This window comes from Salvelinus namaycush, chromosome 28 (assembly GCF_016432855.1).
Source record: "Salvelinus namaycush isolate Seneca chromosome 28, SaNama_1.0, whole genome shotgun sequence".
NCBI lineage: Eukaryota > Metazoa > Chordata > Actinopteri > Salmoniformes > Salmonidae > Salvelinus > Salvelinus namaycush.
This window is the reverse complement of record NC_052334.1, coordinates 23,948,300-23,961,180: the sequence shown is the minus strand read 5'-3', so window position 1 is coordinate 23,961,180 and position 12,881 is coordinate 23,948,300. Positions and strand designations below refer to the sequence as shown.

The following is a 12,881-nucleotide window of genomic DNA, read 5'->3' as shown; positions in this document are numbered from 1 at the left end:
ATTACCCCCCCCCCCCCCCCCCCCCACACACACACACCCTCTGTAATGCTGGGTAATTGAAATCCGGTCCCTGTCCCTGCCCCTGTTCCTGTCTCTGCTCTACTTGTCCGTTTTTAGCACAGTTGAGCAGAGACAGGCTGAGCATAGCAAACAGCCCTTCAGTCGGGTGGCCACTGATATCATTACCCCACGGTACTACCACGGTGACTCAAGCAATCTCTGGCTCATTTAACGTTGCGCTTACAGCAGCAAACACCAAGACGCTTTAACACACCATGGCAATCTGGCACATACTGTGTGTATTCCCTTTATGTTTGTGTACACAATGGATGTTCTCATTGAGTATATCGGTCTTGTATGTGTTTTATATTGGCTACAGTGCACAGTAGTTACTCAGACGTTACCTTGACAGCAGGTTTATTGATGGCATTGTGACACTCAATGTGTTGGCAATGGATGGGGTTCCAGGCTGTGGCAGGGGGAAATAGAATAGAGGGAAAGAAGGAAAGGGGAAAAGGTAGTGTGGGAGGAGGGTTAGACTGCTGCAACCTGAGATCTACAGATGTGGGATCTTATTTTGAGACAGTTTGCTACAGCAGGAAAATAATTCTGCTGCAACAGGAAATGTGAATTATTATGTGGATTATAATTAATGGACATTTTTTTAGAGAATGATACATTTTTCGTAAGGGAAAATCAAGTCTGAAATTTCAAAGTGGAAATTACAAACTTCAGAAGCCTTTTCAAACATCAAATACACTATACAATTTAAATGTCCTTTATGTCCTGTATTGCTGGAATGTTCTTCTGCAACAGGGTGATCAAATAAAAATCCTACACCTGTATTGCATACAAGCACAGCCTGACAGGCAGACCATAAGCAACCTCACCTGTGTATTGCAGTCCACTGTATTCACTGATGGCTCCTGGGGGCTTTAGATTTGGCCAGTAATGAAAGAGCATCTGCACGGCTGGAGGCTTGACTTGGGATGGTCCGTACGATATGACATACAGCAGGTCCTGCCACAGCACAACACAGGCCATAGTGATGAGCTAATGTGTAAGACCGTCACAAAGTTTTTCACTGACACTTTCCATATCTACAGATGTAGGATCTTAATTTGAGCAAGTTTGCTACAGCAGGTAAATAATCCTGCAGCAACAGAAAATGCAAATGATTATGTGGATTATAATTAATGGACATCACCCTGTTGCAGTTCTCCTTCTACAGGGTGATCAAATTAAGATCCTACATCTGTATGAGAGAGTTGTTTGGGCATCTAATCTATATGAATTATGACACAGTCAATTTGTGAACATATACCTTCCACACTTCCTGCTTGTGCTTCATAAGACACTCCAACAACTGACAGTGGTATACTGGAAACAAATAGACAAAGATTTAAGTCACATAGGTGGCAGGTACAACACAGTATGAATCAAAAGACAGGCTGTGCTACATGACAGAAAAACTGTGACGTACTGTACTTGTTGGGAATAACCTAAGTTACATGTTTACCTGGGTTGGAAGTGTACTGCATAGCAATCATTAGCATGGAGGAGGCAGAGAGATTGACATATGCTGGGACGCCCCCTTCTCTTCTAGTGGAACCCACTAAAAAAGGAGAGAAAAGAGACGAAACAACCTAACCTCATGAAGTAGTGTTTACGGTAGGACACTAACCAAACACTTCCTTTGATATGGTGATGCACATTGACATTTCTGCTAAAAAGATATGACTACTCATATTAAATTAGACTTATCCCACTTAATGACTTGTCTTGAATTCAACAAAGTGTTTTTTTTTCACATGCATATGCATGTAGATGGATGTTTGATACAGAGTGGCTGTACTCACATATAGCCATGGGGAGGAAAGAGGTGCTCAGGTACTCAATGATGTCTTTGTGAAGGAATGGGGGGAATGTAGCTAAAGTGGAGATCATAGTGTAGGGTAAAGTGCTGAGAATATCGTCACTGAGAAAGGGCAGGAGGCAAGTTGTTGTGTAAAATATGGACTGTCCAAGATCTGATGGGAGAAGGGAGAGCCAAAACGCACAAACACAGAGAGAGACAGAAATTCAATGAAATGTACATATTTTGCAAAGTAAATGAAAAATATAGCATTAAAACTTAAAGGAAACGCATACATATATAGAATTTGTATAAATCAGATCTGTTCAGATATTTGTGTATTTGAGTATTTTCTATTTTTTTTAAATCTGTGTTTGAGTATTTTCAAATACACATCCCAAAACAAGTACTTTTATTTGAGTATTTGAATGGTTATTTGTAAAAGTCAAATAGACGACCAACTTGTATTTGAAAGTATTTTCATACTTTATTTCAAATACTATTTTCCAAACTGCTGGGTTAAATGCATGGGAGTATATTTGAGTGTATTTTCCAAATATGTTCCAATATTCAAGTACTTCAAATAAATATGTATCTGAATACTTGTCTTGAAATATATTGAAAAGTAATTAAAATACCTGAAATAGTATTTGAACCCAGGTTTGGTATAAAAACAATAACATCCTGAGAGAGCGTTGTGAAACTGATGCTTACCCTCAGCAAAGGGTAGGGCTTTCCAGTCAAGAAGGTTGGCTTTCATGCTTTTATATTTTTTTAACTAAGCAATTATTCATGAAACACTTCTGTTGCAAACATTCTATATACTCAGCTATACAGTTGAAGTCGGAAGTTTACATACACCTTAGCCAAATACATTTCAACTTAGTTTTTCCACAATTCCTGACATTTAATCCTAGTAGAAATTCCCTGTCTTAGGTCAGTTAGGATCACCACTTTATTTTAAGAATGTGAAATGTCAGAATAATAGTAGAGAGAATGATTTATTTCTGCTTTTATTTCTTTCATCACATTCCCAGTGGGTCAGAAGTTTACATACACTCAATTAGTATTTGGTAGCATTGCCTTTAAATTGTTTCACTTGGGTCAAACATTTCAGGTAGCCTTCCACAAGCTTCCCACAATATAATGGGTGAAATTTGGCCCATTCCTCCTGACAGAGCTGGTGTAACTGAGTCAGGTTTGTAGGCCTCCTTGCTTGCACACGCTTTTCAGTTCTGCCCACAAATTGTCTATAGGATTGAGGTCAGGGCTTTGTGATGGCCACTCCAATACCTTGACTTTGTTGTCCTCAGGCTATTTTTCCACAACTTTATGAAGTATGTTTCGGGTCATTGTCCATTTGGAAGACCCATTTGCGACCAAGCTTTAACTTCCTGACTGATGTCTTGAGATGTTGCTTCAATATATCCACATAATTTTCCTGCCTCATGATGCCATCTATTTTGTGAAGTGCACCAGTCCCTCCTGCAGCCAAGCACCCCCACAACATGATGCTGCCACCCCCGTGCGTCACGGTTGGGATGGTGTTCTTCGGCTTGCAAGCCTCCCCCTTTTTCACCCAAACATAACGATAGTCATTATGGCCAAACAATTTCATCAGACCAGAGGACACTTCTCCAAAAAGTACGATCTTTGTACCCATGTGCAGTTGCAAACCGTAGTCTGGCTTTTTTATGGCGGTTTTGCAGCAGTGGCATCTTCCTTGCTGAGCGGCATTTCAGGTTATGTCGATTTAGGACTCGTTTTACTGTGGATATAGATACTTTTGTACCTGTTTCCTCCAGCATCTTCACATAGTCCTTTGCTGTTGTTCTGGGATTGATTTGCACTTTTTGCACCAAAGTAGGTTCATCTCTAGGAGACAGAACGCGTCTCCTTCCTGAGCGGTATGACAGCTGCGTGGTTCCATGGTGTTTATACTTGCGTACAATTGTTTGTACAGATGAACGTGGCTTAAGGACAACAAATTCAAGGTATTGAAGTGTCCATCACAAAGCCCTGACCTCAATCCTATAGAAAATGTGTGGGCAGAACTGATAAAGCGTGTGCGAGCCTACAAACCTGACTCAGCTACACCAGCTCTGTCAGGAGGAATGGGCCAAAATTCACCCAACATATTGTGGGAAGCTTGTGGAAGGCTACCCAAAATGTTTGACCCAAGTTAAACAATTTAAAGGCAATGCTACCAAATACTAATTGAGTGTATGTAAACCTCTGACCCACTGGGAATGTGATGAAAGAAATAAAAGCAGAAATAAATAATTCTCTCTCCTATTATTCTGACATTTCACATTCTTAAAATAAAGTGGTAATTCTAACTGACCAAAGACCGGGAATTTTTACTAGGATTAAATGTCAGGAATTGTGGAAAAACTGAGTTGAAATGCTAAGGTGTATGTAAACTTCCGACTTCAACTGTATTCACAGACTTGCTATTGACAGATTACTATTCCCTGGTGCAGTTAATAAATACACAACATATGCTAGCCATAGCAATTTAACCTTTAAATGGCTTTTTTGCAAATACATTTCCATTTTCAATGCATTTTTCCAATTTCACATTCTCATTTAAAAAGAGAAAGCAAACAGTTAATACATGTATACAGTACTACAGTATGTTTTTAAACTCCAGGTTATTCTATGTTATCAACAAAGTGAGCTGTCAGGATCCAGCGTGTTCCCCATCACCCCATGCATCCCTTTAGATCCTCTGTGGGACTCCTCTCTTGGTGGAAATGAGGCCAGAAAAGGCAGCTTCATGTGGTCAAGAAAGACAGTCAGGGGGGGGGGGGGGGGGGTGATGGACATGTACAGAGATCACCCTGGCTTCACTCACCATGCTGACCGTGCTGCAGCAGGGGCACCAGGTCAAGCAGGGTCACGAGGGTCGCATAGAGCCCCTGATAGTCCAGAGAGGGGTACTCTGAGAGCTGAGCGTCCCGACTCTGCTGCCCCTGCCCCCCGCGGTCTGACGGGGCATCACGCAGAACGCTGTAAAGGAGGGAGCGAGTAACTGTAGGGTTGATGGAACTGACTTGTGGTCTTAGAGATGGGGTGAGTGGGAATGGCACAGGAAAAAGACACATGGTCATGGGCACGGCCAAATTGGATGCTTCCTGGTTCTCCTTCCTGCCTGTGCGGGACAGAATGCTGCTCCGGGGGTGAGGGGGTAGGGGGGGAGGGGGGAACAAGGGAAAAAAGAGACAACAAAGAAACAAAGAAACAGCACATTACATTGAAATGGCACTACAGAGACAGGGTAAATAGAAAAAAACTAACCCAGATAGACCCCACATAGGATGCAGTGTCTGTAATATTTCACTGAAGGCATGGGGAATTGCTCCCTGCTTTATCTGTTCAGTGTCATATAGAATTACTTACATTTTCTATTTCACTTTTTGTACAACTTTGTCTTCTAAAAACAAAACATATGAACAGAAACGTTTGCAAAAACTGCAATGATCACTGCATCTCATGCGTATCTGGTGACAAGGAGCAAGAATGTAAAAAATGGCATGTTTTCAGTGGCAACCCCATACTTCTCCAAAGGGGAAACTACAAATGGTTTTCCCTCTATGGCTGCTATATTCCAATCAGATCTATTCAGCAACAGCCATACAGTGAGGCCAATGGGCCATGATGTTTCTCAGGGATATATATCCTGTTTTGTGGGGCTGTCGTGAAGGATGGGAGCTACACCAAATCGTTTAGGAAAAATACAGAGGTGGCACTTTTGAAACATGCTTCAGCTAGTAATAAATATGTGTGTGAGGTTAGATAAGAATTCCTGGGTCACAACACATGTTTATTGCACCAGAGAAATGTCTGTACACATACATTATGATACTGTATCAGTATCATCAGGAGAAATAATGAGATCCAACAGGCATATGGATTCAAGTCTCTTAAATAATTGTAAGAACTCATCTACGGTAGGGGAGAAACTATAATGACAAAGGAATAGGTTGTTTCAAACGGGATGACCGGTAGCATTATGTTTGTGAGCTAATGTGGGATGGACGTTTGTGTTTTCTGTCCCCTGGCAAGGTGGAAATCTCACCATTTAGAGAGACGGAGAACTAGTTGGTTGGTTAGTGTGTGAGGATTCTAGCGGTGGGGAGGGGGAAGGGGGGTGGAGAGCCCTTCTCTTTCACCAAACATTATGTAAAAGAACTAAGCTTTTCTATCAGCAAAATTATTTGGAGGTACTTAGCATGAGAGCACAGATTACAAATGCTGATGTATTGTTTTTTTGAAAGGTCATTCATAGAGGTAGAGGTACAGCATTTCTAGAGAGGCAGTGAGTAAGGGGATTATAGTGTAGAAATACAGAATAGCCTACTATTATAACATTTTACAATATCAACATCATTTAACACTTTCTTTTCTCTGACAATTCCCCTGAAAGTTATACTCCGCAAGAATTTGGTTATGTTGGACAATTTCAAATACCAGTAATCAAAGTGTGAAAAACGTTCACGTTTTTTTCGGGGAGTTGGAATGGATAGTCAGTTTAACAAAGGGGGGGGTCAGGTTTATATCTTGTGGAGTATGACTTAATATCACTGACCCCTTTGCACATATCAAACTGCAGAATTCAATTGAGCAAACACACACACACACACACACACACACACACACACACACACACACACACACACACACACACACACACACACACACACACACACACACACACACACACACACACACACACAAACGCACAGACACGCACACAGACAAACCCACATCCAGTGCGCAGACTCACGTTATGCACACACAGTTAGACACACATCTCAGATCAGATAAAACATCCTACACTTCCAATCAAAGCAACACTATCTTCCAAATGTTTTCTCTAACTGTGGCAATGTGTAGTTGCTCTCAAGCATGAGTGAGCCACTGATTATAAGTAGCATTACTGTAACGAAGCATTAGCTAGGGGATACAATACCGTAATAGCCCCTGTTTTTGTGTCTCAAATAGCTAGATGTGATATTTTTGATTTCCTTTGAGTGTGACTTGTTCATGCCAGATTCAACATTCCATTATACTATGATACGTTACATTATCTGTTTTCAGTGTCAGACTGAATCTTGATTCCTCACAGTCACTCTAATGAGCGATGGAATTTGGCATGGGGTCAGGGCGACTGTGAATCCATGGCTCATTGATGCAGAGAGCTAGAGAGCTTGGCTGGTATGTGTTACTTTCTAGATGACTGGCTGGGAGGAAAATCTGGCAACTATAACATACTTGACTAATTTATGACATGTTACATAGCACCCCCTTTGGGTAAACCTCCTTAAATTGAGCCCATGGGTAGCCCCATCCCTTTAAACCAATACCGTCAATGTCTTACACTGATATCTTTCTATGCTGCAGAATTCATGAAATATTAATTTGGCCGCTCCATCCTCTGTCTGTGCAGGGTTCTTTCTTTTCAGGAACCTGACATATGCTCGTTACAGTTTTCAAGCCTCAGTGCACCCCAGGCCAATGAAACACAGGTGTCTGTCTGAATGTCTGAGACTCTACTGAGCAGTGCAGAGTGGTTTCAATGTGGGAGGCATGGCTTGATGTGTGAGTTGGGAGGGAAGAGATTTAGCTCAAGGAAAACACGAGACGAATGTTACAGTATCATACCAGCAGGATTCCCTTCACACCCCAACGATACTGCGCCTCACAGACACAATTGTCATTCGAGTTAACATGCTGCCACAACACAGGCTCGTACAATCACAGCCCCCATCACGCTCCATCTGTGCCAAGGACAAATAGGATGCCAGGCTTGTAACAACACACTCACAAGGACTGCTAGCTCTCTCAGCAAAGTCAGAAAGATCCAGGACACTTTACCAATGTTTGACTTGAAAATAATCCGAATTTGGCCACAGTAAAATGTATTTACAATACACTATTACTGTATGTCCACTGTGTGATGAAATTAAAGGGATCGTCATAATCCCATAATTTTCATGAAAGTGGAACATGAAAGTTCTGTCTCCCTCATGCACATCCCTTTAGATAACTGTGCCTAATGATGAGGATTTCTGTAGCCAATGATCAAAGCACAGCTCATTCTCACAGAGAGCTCTGCTCAAACTCAAAGCCCTAAATGTCACATACTGCTTATGGCCATAATGGCTGCCCTGGCTTCTTGACCTGTTCTGAGGGGACGTGTTGTTCCTTCCCGTCCTCTGTCACAGCACATTGGGGACTTGTCAGACCTCCCCTAGCCCCTCTGGGAGTGAGACTCCAGGACATCCCATGGACATGTACATATAGAAAGCTAACACTGAACCTACAGAGGGGTTGAAATTGCCTATTTCTTTTTGTTCGTTTTTTCTCAAATATAATACAAACCATACCTGGTATAATCAGCAAGATAACATCATTATTAACATTTATAACCTCCTACTTGCAGACAACATCAGCACAATTCAAATCTACCAAAATTGCCATTATTGGCTTGTCTCAATTTGAGCATACTATTCCAAACAGCCATGGCATGATAAGAGGGGGAACATGTTGTTGACTCTAACATGCTGACCACACCGCTCGCATTGCGTGCGCAAGCTTTACAAAAATAAATGTACACATACATGTTATTCAATCATTGCGCGCCTCAGCGAGCGTCTGCATGGCCAGGCGGTAAAATAGAAATAGGTTCTATTTGTGACGCTCAATGCACTGCAAGTCCGGCCTCTCCCATCTCCTCATTGGTGTTTATGGGCATATACCCACGTGGGTGATTGAAAGATGAACTGACGTACACACTCCAGTCGGTTGTAGTAATGCACCATAAAGTTGGTTGCCAACCGCTATATAAAGTCCAAAGAAGTAAACTGGAAAACTGAGAAGAGAGGAGAGATAACGTGAAAGGAATTCGGTATATACTGTTTTATCTGTGGATTAATTGTCGGAGTAGAGGACCTTGTGCATTTCAGGTAAAATAACAACCCAATGTTTCTATCCCAGGACAAATTAGCTAGCAACAGCAAGCTAGCTAGCTAAATTACCATAAATGTTTAACGCTTTTCGACCTGGCCCCAAATTAATATAATTGGTTCAGAGTTTGTTTTGATATTTCAACCTGCATGTCCTGATCATCATGTCTGGTGTGGGGGTACAAAATCAACATGGCGCGATGGCGCACGCACTCATCCAGTTTGGTCAGAATGTTACAGTGCAGGGATGAGATACTGTAGGATCATGGTCCTCATACAGCAACATGAAGCATATGGTATCACAAAGGCAGAGGATGGAGCAAAACAATACCCTCTCTGAAAATTACCTGAGGGTTTTCAACTAGGATTCTTAAATGATGATGAGCACTATAAAGTTACATTGTAGAATACCGTTTCCAATATTTCCACTTCTATCTTTTAATTCCAACTGACTTCCTACCAGCAGTAATGCTGTCATGATGCTGTGCATGTATTAGAATTAGGCTTAACCCCAGTCACCTCTCCTCTGAAACTAAACATCAAATACTGTTACACTCCTTTACTTCACCTGTGGTTCCAGCGCAGGCTACTTACCTGAGCAGGGTTTGGGAAAAGTATTTCAATGTGTTTGCAATGTCTGTTCCGGAGGGCACGGGGTATATATTGTGTTGCACGCGGTTGTGATACTCTTGCAAGTATCTTATCTTAGAGGCAACTAAACAAGATAAAGAGCAGAGTAACAAACATATGACATCTGATGAAGCCTTTATCAAATCAGGGGGGGGGGGGGCAATGGGTTATGGTTGGTACAGTATAAGCCTGGTCATTGATATGCTGCCCCATAAGCATGGCAAAGGGCGAGGGTCTCTGTGGCACCTTCATTGTCTCTCTTCAAGTGGCCTTTGTGTTTGGCCAGCTAGGTCACAACCAGCCCTAGAATGGGTCGTTTTGGTGCCATTTTGTGACTCAGAGAGGAATATTGGTTAGCCTTCGCTGACCTGCAAATGACAAATCCCAAAAATAACAATAACACCCACAGACTTTGTTTTTGTGTGTGTGTGTGTGTGTGTGTGTGTGTGTGTGCGTGCGTGCGTGCGTGCATGCGTGCATGCGTGCGTGTGTGTGTAAGTCAATTAGTGTGTTTAGGAAATCTACGTGGGTGTATGAGTGTGTTATTTTTTGCAAATTTCATAGCAATGAATGACTGCATTGCCAGAATAGGCTACCTTCAGACACACTTTGCAAAACAAGAAATGTGAGCAAAGGTGTAACCTCATTCACAGGCTAGCAAAATCTGGACATCTACTGTCTCTAGTTTTTGCCTGCCAAAAAACAATTTCAACTGTTGTTTTGAAGGGCTAAAATTTGTGAAACTTGTGCAAACTAATGTCCGACCAATTCAGTAATGTCTATGTACTGAAGGAAGGAGAAACAACACAAATCGTCTATAGGCTAGAGTTCAAATGGTGATTATTTCCCTTTCTTGTGATGTTTACAATACATAGCCTACATGGGACCATAGAGTAGCCTATAGAACATTATATTTTGCCCCAAACATGGCCAAGTATATTTCAAGTCGATATTGAGCAGGCTTTCTACCAAATAAATGTAGATGGGCCTATATTAACTTGTTTCTTCCAGTTATTATTATAGGCCTATTCGAAACCAAGTAACACATGCCTACTTGAGTAATGTTGAGTTCTCCAAGGTGTGTTAATTGACAACAACAACAAACCACCAATTGTTTATTACACTGTGCATTGATTCAGTTGATCAAATACAGTGTTACCGCAGTATGCTTATCCACCTGTTTCAGAGGCAAATGACGAAGAAAAAAAGTCGTCTCATATTATGTCAAGTAAGTAAAAGAACAAGCAAAGCAACCACATTACTGATCACCAATGCCACCATATTGTTTAGTGGAGCATTTGTCAAATCGACCTTGAAACCAATAACCTACATCTCTTTCTCCGCACCGGCCTTTCTTTCAACGTGTCAATCAAAAATGAAAGGTTAATATCTATTATGTTTTCCCCATATCGTTGTGTTGACCACCGCCAAAAAAATAGCGCATCCCCTACACTAGCCCCTACCTAGAGCCATCATCTGCAGAGCGAGTACGTGTTGCAACCTGCCTTAGCAACCGCGGTTTCATCACCAAGGACACCTCCCCTCCTTCGCTTTCTTACTAGAAAATTACACCTAAAAATGGGTGGATAATGATATGTCAGGAACATTTTAAATAATGGTACTTACATTGCTCTGCTTTCGTAGACATTGTGGAAACACTTCACGAATCCTAAAACAAACACTGTCAAATGTTTGTTTTTTCTCCCCTACGGTGTTGTTCCCCCTCAGTCTTGAAAAAGTGAATAATCCCCCCTCGCTCACAGGCTCGCTCTGGTTGTACCACTGCTTCCATAAAAAGCATGTTAACAGAAATTGCAATCGATTGCATTGGCCTTGTAAATCATTTAAATGCATGCGGTGTCTTTCGTGGACATTTTTGTAATTTGGGAATGTATATGTCATTGTGCTGATAGAAAAGCCAGACCCAAATCACACATACCTTTCAAAATGGACTGGTCCGACTCTGACAAATTGTCATTCAAGAAAGTGATATTTAACACCCGACTCAACACGAAGCTGCTAATGCTCTTTTGCATCAGCTGAGATTCAAAGAGTGAGTTTCAAAGGTGGTGGTATACTTACTCCTCTTAAACTATAGGCTATATATCACTATTTTACATCATTTATAATCCAGATGGTTGTCAGAGATTTTGTAACTGTAATTTATAAAGAGCATCAGGTGTAGCATTTTTAAACAATGAATTTTGACAGTATGCACAAAGACCATGTTTAGGAAGGATACTATCAAACTACTGTAGGCAATTTGAGAACCGCAGTAAGTAGTGGTGAAGGGAAATTGCTTCCTATAGTTTTTTGCTTTTCTAACAGTCTTTCCATTGTCACTGGGGAGTTATGGCAACTGACTATTTACAGTATGAGTCAAAAGTTTGGACACACCGACTCATTCAAGGGTTTTTCTTTATTTTTACTATTTTCTACATTGTAGAATAATAGTGAAGACATCAAAGTTTGATTTGATTTGATCAAACTATGAAATTACACATGAAATCATGTAGTAACCAAAAAAGTGTTAAACAAATCATAATATATTTTATATTTGATATTCTTCAAAGTAGCCACCCTTTGCCTTGATGACAGCTTTGCACACTCTTGACATTCTCTCAACCAGCTTCATGAGGTAGTCACCTGGAATGCTTTTTCAAAAGTCTTGAAGGGGTTCCCACATATGCTGAGCACTTGTTGGCTGCTTTTCCTTCACTCTGCGGTCCAACTCATCCCAAACCATCTCAATTGGGTTGAGGCCAGGTGATTGTGGAGGCCAGGTCATCTGATGCAGCACTCTCCTTGGTCAAATAGCCCTTACACAGCCTGGAGGTCATTGTCCTGTTGAAAACAAATGATAGTCCCACTATGTGCAAACCAGATGGGATGGCGTATCGCTGCAGAATGCTGTGGTAGCCATGCTGGTCAGGTGTGCCTTGAATTCTAAATAAATCACTGACAGTGTCACGAGCAAAGCACCCCCACACCATAACACCTCCTCCATGCTTTACAGTGGGTAATACACATTTTGGAGATCATCCATTCACCCACAATGCGTCTCACAAAGATACGGTGGTTGGAACCAAAAATCTCCAATTTGGACTCCAGACCAAAGGACAGATTTCCACCGGTCTAATGTCCATTGCTCGTGTTTCTTGGCCCAAGCAAGTCTCTTCTCCTTATTGGTGTCCTTTAGTAGTTGTTTCTTTGCAGTAATTTGATCATGAAGGCCTGATTCACGTAGTCTCCTCTGAACAGTTGATGTTGAGATGTGAAGCATTTTCTGGGGCTGCAATTTCTGAGGCTGGTAACTGTAATGAACTTATCCTCTGCAGCCGAGGTAACTCTGGGTCTCCCTTTCCTGTGGCGGTCCTCATGAGAGCCAGTTTCATCATAGCGCTTGATGGTTTTAGCAACTGCAC

At 41.6% G+C, this 12,881-nt stretch overlaps 1 protein-coding gene across 1 annotated transcript in view; it reads right to left on the bottom strand.

The window, feature by feature from the left end:
• Window positions 1-11,104, bottom strand: part of LOC120023279 (protein unc-79 homolog) — a 43,260-nt gene extending 32,156 nt beyond the window's left edge. The window contains 8 exon segments of the mRNA XM_038967314.1: window positions 405-469; window positions 891-1,020; window positions 1,325-1,380; window positions 1,520-1,615; window positions 1,860-2,030; window positions 4,713-5,026; window positions 9,421-9,541; window positions 11,083-11,104. Coding sequence (XP_038823242.1) covers window positions 405-469; window positions 891-1,020; window positions 1,325-1,380; window positions 1,520-1,615; window positions 1,860-2,030; window positions 4,713-5,026; window positions 9,421-9,541; window positions 11,083-11,104 — 975 coding nt within the window.
• Window positions 11,105-12,881: the final 1,777 nt, after the last annotated feature.